General features: G+C 57.2%; 1 protein-coding gene across 1 annotated transcript; it reads left to right on the forward strand.

Annotated features, from left to right (window-relative positions):
- Positions 1-640: 640 nt before the first annotated feature.
- Positions 641-10,761, forward strand: LOC119111436 (protein suppressor of white apricot; the record flags this gene model as incomplete). The annotated part of the gene is made up of 12 exons (XM_037235249.1): positions 641-731; positions 3,481-3,699; positions 4,579-4,748; positions 5,290-5,498; positions 6,300-6,510; positions 7,171-7,226; positions 7,577-7,696; positions 7,856-7,958; positions 8,144-8,287; positions 8,735-8,938; positions 9,569-9,763; positions 10,721-10,761. Coding segments are annotated over exons 1-12 (1,743 nt in total), but the record flags the coding sequence as incomplete, so codon positions are not given.
- Positions 10,762-14,144: the final 3,383 nt, after the last annotated feature.

Raw genomic sequence — 14,144 nt, forward strand, 5'->3', positions numbered from 1 at the left:
CAATTTGATCCCCCCTCCCCTCCCCCGAAGCTTTTCAGAAATGATTTCCGAACGGCTGGCGTTCGGTGGTAGCAACGAAGCGGTCGGACGGTGGCATTTTGATGCCCCGAAAGAGCAAATATGTAACCCTTTGGGATAAGTTGATATTTGAATGGGACTGCACGGAATAACCAACATGGATAGAAAATACCGGCAGTTAAAATGCGCGCACGGCGATTAAAATTTTGCCACGATCCCCGGTGACAGTTTCGACGACTGGGCAAACAGACAAACAGACAGACAGGGCGATCTCCAGCCTTGCAATTGATCCCTTGCCCCCCACCCCCTGTTCCTACACCCGTGGGTGAAGGTTTCAAGGATATTGAATGAGCAGTGTCCGAGTTTTGTTTTGGCTGCAATACCACAAAATGGCTTATGCAGATTTGATGATTAGTATAGGAGTTTGATATCACCAGTTCTATAATGGCTGGGTTAAAAACATATATTTATTTGGAATGGAGTAAATTTAAAGATGATCAGTGCAGGCATTGTGAAGTTTGGGGTTGGTTGCATGGATGGCAGCAAAGTACTGTTGATGCAGCCTCTTAATAGCGCCATATGTGCGTACGTTTCGTCTTGCGCCGGAAACAGCACCATTCAGGAAATGACGCAAGTTGTTGCATGCAGTCCTGTGACTTGCTTGAAACTAAATTGCATACAGCCGGATTTGTTATTAGGGTCGATAGCACAAGGTGAGCGTTTAATTTTGGTGAATTGTCCGTCGTAGGCATTTCGACAGACCGCCTCGATGGGTCCTGATCACACATTAATGTGGTATTTGTGCCTGTATAGTGTATGGCCTCGTCGGGGGCGTAGTTAGCAAAGTGAATTGGGACGGCTGAACAGCGTTAAAAGGGCAGCCTGCCTCAAATTGCACTGAAAAACTGGTTTATCCCCAGCTGTGGCCCACGTTCTTCTCACAGGTGGTGGTATTAGGGAGGGGGGCCACTAGGCCTGAGGCCAGGAATGGGGCTGAAGTTTTCCTGCACTATATAGGAATTTGTACCATGGCCTTATGTTTAGAAAATGCATGTACATTGTAAATATCTGCTGCTTGGCTGCACTATGATCAACACATAATGTGGAACATGATCCACATAGCAGCAACATGTCAGCAGTGAGTTCAGCATGTGCATTTCAGGATGCTGTAAATCTGAGTATGCTGTTTGGCACACAGTTTCAACATGTTTTGGTACCACCATGTGAGAACCAATTTTTCAAGGAACTGTGATGCTGGTGGCAAGTGTCTGAAACTTGGTTTTAGCTCTTCAAAGTGAGAAAAAAGTGTTGTTCAAGATTAGGAATTGTGCCACATTTTACATGAAAATATTGCAGTGCTGGAAAACTTTATGTTCCCTGGTGTAATGTGCACCAAGAGATTTTGTACTCCAGGATTGTGACTAGGTCAAATAAAACATTTTGTACTCCATCATGATGCAATAAGAATAGCTTTTGGAAAAACTCATTTTACTTCCTTGTGTCAGGACAAAACCAAACCAGAAGGTGCAACAGCCTGAGACTTGGTGCATCCATCAGGATCTACATATTGATATCTGCAAGAGTACAAGTCTTGCACCCACCAGACTAAGCTGTCCAATAGCAAGCTGCCTGTTTTGCCATCTAGGTATATGATAAACCATGTATGGAAATGTGAAAAATAAAGCATGTAAAGGTTTTATGGAATTGGCTTTTGAATAATGCTGGGAAATGAGAAATAAATACCAGAATCACACCAGTCTGTAGATCAGCAAAGCTCTCACTTCCTATGCCCTACACAGACCAGCTTAGACTTGAACATGACTTAACCTACCATTGACGATGAAGAGCATTAATTGCCAAGGATGCAACAAACATTCATAGAAAACCACTCCCCCAATCACCTACCACAGATGACCACCTACCCACATGCCACCACCGTGTCATGGCAATGCAAATAAGAATCACTCACTATTCAGCGTCAGAAACATCTCAACTATTCAGCGACTTGCACCTGCCTCTCAGTTCAGGCTGGAGGTTGAACATGGCAAAATTCTCCAGTTGGTTCCAATGATTTGCCTCGTTGTGACTGATTTGTCAAAAGCATAAATATTCTGCTCACGCTCATGCCCTGAGCAGATTTGTAAACATTTGGAGGGAACCTGTGTAGAGATGGGCATCACGATTATGAAGAAGGACTTATTTGTACTCATCCAGAACCCTTACCTGTTTTGGGATTGCATTAGTATCTTAAAATGTCAGATGATTGTGTTTTGAACATAGGGTTATGTAATAGTTTTGGTCTGCCAGTACAGAATAGGCAGTTCTAAGATATTGATAGTGCAGTGGATAGAGGAAGCATTACACATTTTTATGATGGTTCCTGAGCTTGATGTCTGCAAAATATGCAAACTTTTTCATGCATACCATTTTATAAAGGTGTCATAGAGGTGTCATATAAGTCCTACCACTTATTTGGCCAACTTAAGGTACAAAAATGTTCTTTCAGACCTCCTCCTGGCATCAATAGCAGATGTTTTTGTGCAAGTTAAGAATACAAATAATGTTTTGTGCTGTGTACAGGATGCTGGACAGTGGTAAAGGTTTTGATAAAAATGAGACTGGGAATGTAATGCATTTACTTGTAGGAAATGTGCCTGATTTAAAGGCATTGAACCAAGCATCAGGTATGATGAAAAAGCTCACTTCAAAGCACCACAGTGATGTGATAGTGATATTCTTTATTTGTCTTGATTGCTGTATGGCTAATGGAATGACAGGATTGAAATGGCATCATGGTGTTATGGATGCCTGGGTGACCTTGAAATATTCTCCCCAAAAAGTCTGCTTGTCCTTGCAAGCACATAGCTCAGAAACTAGAGGGGTGGGCACCATATGACCACCCTAGTCAGTGCACCATAAAGCCCAAACAATCATCATCATCAGAAACTAGAGAGGTTTAGGTGTAAAGAAGAAGAGGGCTGTGAACTGCACTGAATGATTATCAAGATGGCTGTTTCATTTCAAACCCCCATACAAATGTGGAATACTCCCTTTGATATAAGTGTCGCAACCAAGCCTAGGAATGCAAGTCGTCAGGATAAGATAAGAGGTGAATATGTAAGAACACCACAAGGAAGGGCCAAAACATGCACAACTACTGATATTTGGGTTCTGAAAACACCACAACACACAGGTTGGCAGGATACCTCTTGAGAAGTTGAAGCACTACAAGTAAGTCAGCCATCACCATGATGGCAATCTCACATGCCCAGTGTGTCAGCCCCTCTGACAACACACAAATCCTCCATTACATAATCAAAGGATGACATAATGGTGAACATATTTACCAAATGGTGAAATGTTGTTTTCCTGAAGCAGTCTTTTAACAATGACAGCAGCTAATGATGGCAGTTGTGAGTGGAGCTACACATGGGTGGATTTGACGGATCCTCTGCCCCTCAGGGATCACATTCGAAGCGTGAGGGCGCCGCGGGCCGCAGACTGGGAGGCCAGGACCAGCGGCGTCATGGACGCGTCCGCGGCTGACAAGAGCAAGGAGGACGAGCTGCTGGTGTTCGGCTACGCCTGCAAGCTGTTCCGCGACAATGAGAAGGCCCTGTATATCGACAGTGGCAAACACCTGATCCCGTGGATGGCGGACGAAACATTGAAGATTGACAGGTCCGTTGGCTTCGTTGGCCACCGTCCGTTGGCTCGCTGGAAGTGCAGTGACGGAAGATGACTGTGACGTCTTGTCTCGGGCACACGCCATGCACGCCCGCCTGCTCGAGCCGTACTCGGGCGCCACTGGTCTCGGTGGCATCTGATGTCACCCGTGGCGGGCTCTGTTGGTTTAGGTTCGTACACTTTTGATGTTTTGGTGTTCTAACCTGGCAGAAACTTGCATTTTTCACAGTCACCATGCAGTTTACAGCCCAAATTAGGACAATGACGGCAGGATGAAGATGCTTGCGGTTTGTGGAACTCGCAAGTGTTTGATAGTGGAATAAATTTGGTAAGTATCTGGTAAGTAAGGTAAGTATTTACCATCTTGGGAGTATTTGGCCTGGCTCATTATGTGACTGTGACAGATGTTTGGTTACCAAAGTGTTCAAACTTGTTCATTGCTGTTTATGATGACTGATTGTTGGAAGTTAAGGGTGCCTGGTCAAGTATTGTGTCACTTACCCTTGTACATTATGCATGGTGTAGTGGAGCATGTCTGCTGTTCAGGACACTGCCAAGCCTTCCAAACTGACATACAGGTGATTGGAAGCTTGACAGATATGCCGAAATATTGACAAGATGTCGACTGCGTGCTGCCGCTGTGTGCCCTCGGCTAATCCAGGCCGTCTCGCTGCCCATTCTGACGCACATTCTGCGTGTTTTCAGCCGCGCTCCGTCGGCTGGGGTGGACACTGTGTGCCGCCGCCGCCACAGCCGCCGCCCTCAGCGTGTGTTCCTGTAGTGTCCGTGGGTGCCGGCCGGCCTGCGGGGTGGGCGGCGCGCGCGGCCGTGTGCGCCGGGCGCCTCTGACGTCGGCCGGCCCGTCTGCCGCAGGTACGACGGTCGTGGCGCACTCTCTGACCTGCGTCCGCACGAGCCGCCGCCCGGCGGCCATGACCGCTGGCACGGGCTCACCGAGCGCGAGCGGCGACTCGAGGAGCTCGTGGACCGCGAACGCTACCTGGCGCTCTACCAGGACGAGGACGAACAGCGCATGCTGGAGGGTAAGCAGCCGCCGCCGCCCGGCTCCGGTTCCGGCTCCGGCCAGCACGGCCGCTTGCCCCGGCCGGCGCCGGCTGACACCAGACACCGTAGGACAGTGGTGCAGTCTTGGATGTAACTCGGGACCGCCCTGCGCTGTATTTGCTTGCTTTGAATTGAGATTTTAGGCGTTGTGCGAAATCAAGCCGTTGCATGGTGTTTGACACACAGCTGCGGGGAACTCGCTGAATGTCCTCATTTCTGCTGTTTTGCAGCAGTGTTGGTGGTGTGGCTGGAGACATTAACGTTTTCCTGATTGTAATACTTCCTGTTAACACACGCGGAAAGCATGAAATTCGTTCGCTGGATGCACTGCAGGCACGGTTACAGAGTTAAGCCGCGCTCAGTGGCAGTCACAGCATAGGCCATTAGGTGGTCATCTTTCACCACCATGTCGGCTGTACTTGTGAAAAGCAGTGACACCGCTAGCGGTCAGCTGAGTTCGCTGCCCTTTGTGCGTGCGTGTTGTGTGTGACGACGGACTGACGCGTCCCCGGCCCGCAGAGGAGGAGTGGAAGCGGCTCCAGTCGCTGGCCGGAGACGGCGCCCGCTACAGCCAGATGGGCTACACGTACGACGCGGCCGGCGGCGGGGGTGGCGGCGCCGCCACCGGCGCGGCGCCGCCGGCCGCCCGGGAGCCGGCGGCGGCCGAGCCCGAGGACGAGCCGTACCAGCCGCCGGCCGCGCTCGGCCTGCCCGACGGCATGGCGCAGGTGGGAACGGACGCCCGAGCCGGCCTCCTGCGCCGGCGCCTGTCCCGAAGGATGGGTGGACGGGATGACCCGCACCGGTGGGCGACTGGCGCGCCTCGTCGTCCGCGGTCGGCCGGCTCTTGTCCGTTGACGTGCGGACAACCGATACCCGGGCGTGTCACGTAGCACCAGTGATTCAATCCTTCAGGTTTCCTTTGCTCTGTGTTGCCAGGCGCTGCCAGCCTTCCAGTGTGTGTGATCCTGCCGGTCACATGCCGGTTCTGATGCAGTCGGTGCCTTGTTTTTACCCCACTTTCCGTGTTTTGTTTGTAACGCCACTGCCATTTTGAGCTGTGGCATCGCCGTGTGCTGCTTATGCCTCCGTCATTATTGTGCTTCTTTGGCTCCACTATTTCGCTGTGTTTTACAACACCGCTGCCTGTGTGGGCCGTGTGCTGTCTGTGACACCACCGTCCATGTGGCATGTGTGCTGTTTGTGACACCACTGTCTGCGCGGCATGTGTGCTGTTTGGGACACCACTGTCTGTGTGGCGTGTGTGGACCATTTTCTGTACAGTCTGCGTGCTGTTTTTGACACCATTGTGTGGAGCGTGTGCTGCTTGCGACACCACTGGGTTAGCTTTATTTGTTCATCACACGACTGTCTGTGTGGGCTGTGTGCTGTTTGTAACATCACTGTCTGTAGGCCATGTGCTATCAGTCGCGCTGTCTGCGGGGCGGCCGTGTGCTGCTGGCGACGCCCCCTGCCCTTGTGAGCCGAGCGACTGCGGTGGATGAGAGTGTCGTGCGTGCTGTTGGCAGCCCGGGTCTCGCCGACACGCCGACATCATCGAGAGGACAGCCCATTTCGTGGCGCGCCAGGGCCCGCAGATGGAGATCCTGATCAAGGCCAAGCAGTCCGATAACGTCATGTTCAACTTTCTGTCGTTCGACGACCCGCTGCAGCCTTTCTTCCGCCACATGGTGGTGATGATCAAGGCCGGACGGTACACCATCGGACCGCAGAAGCCAGGTGAGCGCCACCGACCGTGACCCTGGGGACGGGGCTCGGTCGGCGCCGGCTGTCACGGCCGTGACCCGGGGGCGGGGCTCGGTCGGCGTCGGCTGTGACGACCGTAACCCCGGGAGTGGGCTCGGTCGGCGCCGGCTGTCACGGCCGCGCCCCGGGGGCGGGGCTCGGTCAGCGCCGGCTGTCACGGCCGTGACCCGGGGGCGGGGCTCGGTCGGCGTCGGCTGTGACGACCGTGACCCCTGGGGTGGGGCTCGGTCGGCGCCGGCTGTCACGGCCCGCCGTCCTGTGGCGGCTCCCAGACGTGCACACGCTCCTAATGTAGGAAGCCTTCGCATTGCAGCGACTGCTCCGGATCCTTCGGTCGTGGCGTTTCCTATCAAAACGATCCCAAGACATCGAGGAATAACCGCAGCTCCAGTCTTCCTCATACAATTTACATCGTTCTGCCGGTCGGGTTTAGCCCTTCGGGTTATAGGAAGCGGGCCTGGCCGGCGTGGTCACTGTCTGGCTGAATGACCGGTCACTGTCTGGCTGAATGACCGGCCGGCAGCTGGGGTTTTGGAAAGTCCCGAACTGGACGGGCAATACGAGATGCCGTCACGCGCCGCATGGCTCCGAGTGGCATGTGATTTTCTTTTGATTCTGGTCGTCCTTTTTCAGAAGGAGAGGATGAGGCATATCTGCACCCAGCGCTGAATCTCAGCCGTCCGGACATAGTATGTATGCTAGCAAGCGTTCTTCCCAACAGCTCGCCCGAAACGTGGCCACCTTCAGCTATCACTAGCTGTTGCAGAACGTCGTTTTCTTCGCCAAAAGGACGTTTAAATTTATAAACATGCCTCATGAGGTTCGGACTGCAGACAGCCCCAGCGGCGTTGGTGCGCGCTGGGCCTGTGATAGGCTAAAGCTGCGTAAATCGTTGGTGAAGACGAACCTTGAATACTGTGTCCACTTAAAAGACCGGCCATCCGTTTGACGGATGCTGACCATCGGTATTGCCGTCGTATGGTGAACGCTGCTGCCACGTGCGGCCGCAGAGCGTGACGGCAGCGTGTCCCTCCGCCAGGCTCCGGGCAAGGTGGACGTGATGTACCAGCCGTCGGCCAACTGCGCGTACCAGCTGCTGGTGAAGAACATTCGGTCGCGGCAGGCGACGGACAGTCCGGCCGGCAGCGGCACCTCCAGCCCGGTGCCGGCCGCCGGCGCCGCCTCCTCGCCGGCGCCGGCGGGCGCGGCTGGCGCCGCTGACAAGCCAGTCGCCGCCTCCGCCGTCTCCCCCGCCGCCTCCCCCGCCGCTGCCAGCGTCGCTGCCGACGGGGCGCGGCCGGGGCCGGCAGCGTCGGCCGCCGTGCCGCCGCCTCCGGCCGACGTCCGACTTATCATCGACAAGATGGCCAGCTACGTGGCCAAGAACGGCCGCGACTTCGAGGGCATCGTGATGGGCCGAGGTGAGCGGCGAGCCGGTGTCAGCGGGGCGCGGCCACCTGGCGGCGTGGGCGGGCTGGTCCGGGGCCATCACTCGTTCGGTGCTGCAGGCGGCGTGAGACCGCGTCGGCAGCCGTCCGCCGGCCGCTGTGGGGACGACGCAGCTGTCTGCACGCCGCCACACTCGCTCGTGTGCCCGTGCCCTCAGGGGACGAGCGCTTCAGCTTCCTGAAGGAGACGCACAAGCATCACGCCTACTACCGCCAGAAGCTGGTGCAGTACGAGCGGGATCTGGGCAAGACCAAGCCGCCACCGGCGGCGGCGGCCGACACCGACAAGGCCAACAAGCCAGGTAGGTCGCCGCCATGTCTTCAGCTTGCTGTCCCCAGCTGTAGGGCGTTTGCCTGCGGTCGGCTACGTCTAGCGCCATGTGTAAATGGCTGGCCGGCCCGCGTGCCACGCCGGCACCGCTTGTGTGAAACAAAATATATGAAATGCTGGGCGGGTGGAGACCTCGTCCGGGGTCGCTCGGCGGTCAATGTTGGTTTCCAAAAACACGGTCCATTACCTGCTCATTCTGTGGTGATTAACTATCGCGAGCCGGCCTCCGGCTGTGTGTGGGCAGTGCGTGGTCTTCCCCACTATCCACATGCCGTGGTGCCCAGCTCCTGATCGTGTCGCTTATTCGGCGCCGCGCCTATATGGCGGCGCCGCGCCTCTCGTAACCCCCCCCCCCCCCGCACACACACACACACGCGGGTGCCGTGTGACTGAGCCATGCTGGTCTGCGGCCGTCCAGTGCCTGTGTCGTTCTCGATCCGGCCCAAGTCTGACAAGGAGTCGACGCCGCTGGAGCGGAGCGCCCTACCGCTCGAGGAGAGCGAGGAGGAGGCCGACGAGGCGGGTCAGCCGGCCGCCGCCACTGCCGCCGCGGCGGCCGCCCCCACCGCCGCCGCCACAGCCGCCACCGCCGAGACCAACGGCGACGTCCGGCAGGAGAGAGGTGACCGCGGCCGGCGGCCAGCGGGGCGGCCGCGGCACGCCGGCGTGCGCGCTCGCTCTCCTCTGCGGTGTGCGGTGTTGTGCAAGTGGTAGTCTGGAAGGGCACCACCACACTGTGGCCACCACGCTACCAACCATGTTGCCATGGAAGCAAGTGGCCTGCAAGCTCTTTACAAACATGGAATGCTAGTTCGATGGAACGAATTATGTAGTTAAGTCGTTCGTAATGATTGAGACTTGGGGATAGTATCACGGATGGAATGATTGTTTGGGCTGTCTTCCGCGCATAAGGTGTTAGTATCTACGCGATACGCATGGACGTAGTTACTAACATACCAAACTAGGGACGATTGTCCAAACAATTGTTTTATATGTCACACAATTTGAGTATCACCTTAAAACGTAATGAAAACAGCTACCTATGTCTCTCCATATTTTCAAAAAAGCACAAATTCAGCTTCTCACCCCTTTTAAGACACCTGGAGTGACTGCGATTGCCTTGCCATTTGCGTGGAGTGTCCGTGAATATCTGGTCCGCAGAGAAATTTCCGGGCGAAAGACCGGCTAACACTGTCCTTACGGCTGTGAGGGAGGCATCGGCTTCAGCTGAGCGAGCCTGTCTCTCCATCAGGTGGAGCGTCGGCTGGACCACCAGCGGTGGCCTCACGGGGGGACGGGTCGAAGAGGCAGACGCGCCAGGTGCCGCTGGTGGCGCCCGCCCCCGGTGTGGGCCGCGATGAGATCCAGCTGGACCGCAAGAGGCGGGCCGCCCAGTTCCTCGCCAAACTGCGCCAGGACGTGGACAAACACAAGCAGCCGATCATAGGTAATGTCCTGTTTGGACTTGGTAGTTCAAAATGATAGCGATGCCGCTGCTTTGTGAGGCTGGACTGATTTTTGTCACATGGCCTGTTGATACCAAGCTCCACCACGCCCATTTCGGGACTGGCATGTGTGGGCATTATTCTACTTGCGTTTGTAAGTTGTTTAGTGCATTTGCGTGGATCGCTATTCACCTAAATAAGGCAATAGTAATAGCCTTATTCCTAGGAGAAAAAAACCAGATGAATGGAGATATAGATGGTTGATATTTCGGCAACATACCTTTGTCGAAACAGTAGCAGAAGTGCTTATGTTTCGATAAAGATATTCTGCTATTGTTTCGATAAAGGCATGTTGTCGAAATATCAACCCATCTATGTCGTCATTCTCGTGGTTTTCTCGAAGAAACAAGGCTATTAACACTGTGTTACCTGCGTCGTATTTGTGATACTTTAGACCTTTTCAAGCTAGCATTAATGAACAGGGACATTATTTGGTGCCAAGTCTGCAATGCCCGACAATTCAGGTAAACAGGACTGAAAACCATTTGATGTCAAGGCTATCAAGATAATTAGGTTAGTTTTAGTTAGGAAAAGTTTTTGTTTCGCCACCTTTATGATGGTCAACTTATTTTTGCGGTACTTATTCATTTGATACCATGGGATCAGATTCGTAAACGTGATAACATCAAATATGAACATTATGACAAAACCAAGTGATTGCGCATCTCCCCTGCTGTCTTGATGGATCTGACGACAAGCACTGGGGTGCGAAAAGGTGGAATTCGTGGCATTGGCGGGTGCGTTATGGACATCACAGTGTTGTGTATGGGTCACCGCCAGAGGTCAGGAGCGCGCCGTGACCTGCGTCCGTGCCCCGACCGGCTGACAGCGGGCGGCGCTCGACAGCCAGCGGTCGGCCGTCATCAGCTGGCGACTGAGCCTGACTCACATGCCCGCAGGGCCCCAGCTGCCACCCGGCCCGCTGCCGGCACACTCTGACTCTGACTCGGAGTCCAACTCTGGCTCGGAGCCGGCGGCGGCCGGAGGTGAACTGTGGCCGGAGCGGCACGGTCCGCCCTCGCCCGGGCCGACGCAGACGCCCGAGCAGGAGCAGGAGCAGGAACAGCAGCAGGAGGAGGAGCAGGAGGAGAGTGGGGACGAGGCCGACCTGGACAAGTACAAGCTGGTGGACTCAGGTAGGCGTGCCGGACGCGGCGTGACATCACGAGCGGCCGACTCCCGCGCCGGACCGGTCGCCTCCCGCGAGCGCGTGCCCTCCCGCACCGGTGCGGCCGCTCCGCGGACCCGGCACGCTCCCGCCGCCGGGACCGACCGTCTCCCCCCTGCGAGCGGCTGCCTCCCGCACCGGTGCGGCCGCTCTCCCGCGACCGGCCCGCTCCCGCGCCGGACCGGGCCGCCTTCCCGCGAGCGGCGCTGCCTCCCTGCATCGGTGCGGCCGACTCCCGCGCACGGCCGCTCCCGCCGCCGTGACCGGGACCGTCCTCCCCGGGCGACCGGCCGCTCCCGCGCCGGACCGGCCGCCTCCCCGCAGCGGCTCGGCCGGCCTCCCGCACCGGTGGCGGGCCGGCCTCACCGCTGACCGGGCCCGCTCCAGCGCCGGACCGGCCCGGCCTCCCGCGAGCGGGGCTGCCTCCGCCCCACCGGTGCGGCCGCCCTCCGCGACCGGCCGCTCCCGCGGGCCGGACGGCCGTCTCCCGCGAAGCGGCTGCCTCCGCAACCGGTTGCGGGGGCCGCCTCCCGCGACCGGCCGCTTCCCCGCGCCGGGACCGGCCGTCTCCCGCGAGCGGCCCGTCTCCCGCACCGGACCGGCTAGCCGTGCTCAGTTCAGCAGATACGAGGACCTGGATTGCCTTTTCTTACATCACCTCAGAATGCAATATTTTGATGGTGCAAAACTATGTATGATTTGTTCATTTGGCATGTACATACGGCATACATACGTGTGTATATTGGTATGTCGGCATGTATGGTGCATGAAGGTACGTAGGTACGTACGGGATATAAAGGTACGTACGTGTGTACGTATAGTATATGAAAGAGTGTGCGTGGTAGGCACGTATAGCGTATGGTATGTTACATCAGCCAGTCCATGGGCTCATTATAGACCAAATGAGATATGTCAACCGTTAATCTATAAGCCACTTGACTTAAAATTCATCAAATAAGCCAGTTGATTGGTTTATGAAACAATCGATAACGGACCTTTGTCGTTAATGTGTTATCGATATGTTTGATGGACATAATTAGTCACGGCGTTTCGGTGCGGTATTTCCCTCTTATGGGTTAAAAAAAAAACATTGACGTGCATACCATTTCGCATTGTACAGCGCGCCGCGTCCCCGTCGCCATCCGTTAGCATTGTACACGGGGCTGATGCGAGGGAACAGCTGCAGCACAGGGGCGCCCGACGGTGCGCCGCTGTCCGCCCGGATGCCTCCGCCCCCCGCGCGCCCCTGTGGCTGCCGGTGACGTGCGCACGCTGCCGGCAGACTCGCCCCACTCGGTCACCTGAGTACGCGGCCCGACGACGCCAGCCGAGCCAGCACTCCGCCCAGCGACCAGCACAGCGACCGGCGCGCCAGCCGCGCGGACAGCAGCGCCGCCCGGCGCGCCAGCCGAGGCGCCAGCGTCAGCGACGGCCAGGACAGTGGGGGCGCCCAGCGCAGCGACCCACACGCGGTAGCTGGTGGCAGCCGCGTCGCCAGGTGAACACCGGGGCAGTCGGCAGGCGCCAGGAACACGTGGTAGCCGAGGAGGCAAGTGAGCGCCAAGGCAGTCGAGGCGCCAGTGAGCACACGTGGCAGTCGAAGCGCCAGTGAGCGCCATGGGAGCCGTGGCAGTCGAGGCGCCAGTGAGCGCCATGGGAGCCGTGGCAGTCGAGGCGCCAGTGAGCGCCATAGGAGCCGTGGCAGTCTAGGCGCCAGCGAGCGCCATAGAACCGTGGCAGTCGAGACACCAGCGAGCGCCATAGGAGCCGTGGCCGTCGAGACGCCAACGAGCGCCATGGGAGCCGTGGCGGTCGAGGCGCCAGCGAGCGCCATGGGAGCCGTGGCGGTCGAGACGCCAGCGAGCGTCATGGGAGCCGGGACAGTCGGGGCGCCAGTGAGTTGGGCGAGGGCGGCCATCGCCAGGAGCAGCGCCGCCACCGGCACCGGCACAAGAAGCGCTCGCATCAACGACGGCGGCCGTCATCACCGGCAGCACGGCTCGGGACGGCGGCGAGGAGAGCGGGGCGGCGCCCGCCTCCCGCTCTCCGTTCCCGCTCCGGTTCCCGCTCACCGCCCCGCCACCGCAAGCGCAAAGAAGCGGCCGCGCAGCCCGCCGGCCCTCGTACAAGAGGTGCGTGTTCGGCTTCGGCGCCGGCGCTGGCGGCTTGACGCTACACTAGGGCCAGACCAGCTGAATGACCCCGCGCGGAGCAAACTGGGCGGGTGCTCAGCAGGCTTCAGTGTGACGGGTTAAGCTGTAGCGTGTATGGGCAACAGTGAGCTAGAGGGGATCAGAGGGACCAGTCGGGAAAGGGCGAGTGTGGCTGACCAATTCTGTTGGGATGTGTAGCGCGCCCATGTGGTTATATGTGTGGCCAGCTGGTTTCGGCATGTCAAAGGTTTGTTTCGGAATTGCTTGTGGGGAGGGGGAGAGGTGGAGTGCTTTAGATGCCGGTTTCAAGTGGAATGTGTGGCTTAGTGGGGTGAATTTACTGGGTTTAACTGTTTGATGGTGGTAAACTTGTGGCTGCTGGCTGAGGTGCAGTGTATGGTGAGCATTGGTAGGGGTGGGATCAGAGCGAGCATGCACTGTGTTTGTAAGTGCGTGTGACCGACTGCCTGGTGCGACTGACTCCGACGCCGTCTGCCCGACAGGCTGCAGTCCTCCGGTGCGGCGCCGGCTCCCGTCTCAGACATGCACTGGCGGCGCACCGCCAGGCCGACACGCTCCCGGTAAGCGTCCCTCTCCCTCCACTGCCGACTGGGGAGGCCCCAGGTCGGTTACAACCGGGAAAGCCCCGGGTCGGTTGCAACTGGGGAGGCCCCGGGTTGGTTATAACCGAGGAGGCTCCTGGTCGGTTATAACCGGGGAGGCCCGGGTCGGTTATAACTGGGGAGACCCCAGGTCTGTTATGACTGGGTAGGCCCCGGGTCGGTAAAACTGGGGAGGCCCCAGGTTGGTTATAACCGGGGAGGCCCCGGGTCGGTTATAACCGAGGAGGCTCCTGGTCGGTGATGACCATGGCGGCCCAGGGTCGGTGATGGCCATACCCCACTGCCAGATCGGTGCCTGCATGATGCTTCGAAAGTCCAGCCATCCTCGAAGGCAGGTTGGTGGTCGGCCACCGAGTGGGTGGGCCCAGTATTCGTCGGC

Source organism: Pollicipes pollicipes, unplaced genomic scaffold (genome assembly GCF_011947565.3).
Source record: "Pollicipes pollicipes isolate AB1234 unplaced genomic scaffold, Ppol_2.1 Scaffold_7261;HRSCAF=8764_pilon_pilon_pilon, whole genome shotgun sequence".
NCBI lineage: Eukaryota > Metazoa > Arthropoda > Thecostraca > Pollicipedomorpha > Pollicipedidae > Pollicipes > Pollicipes pollicipes.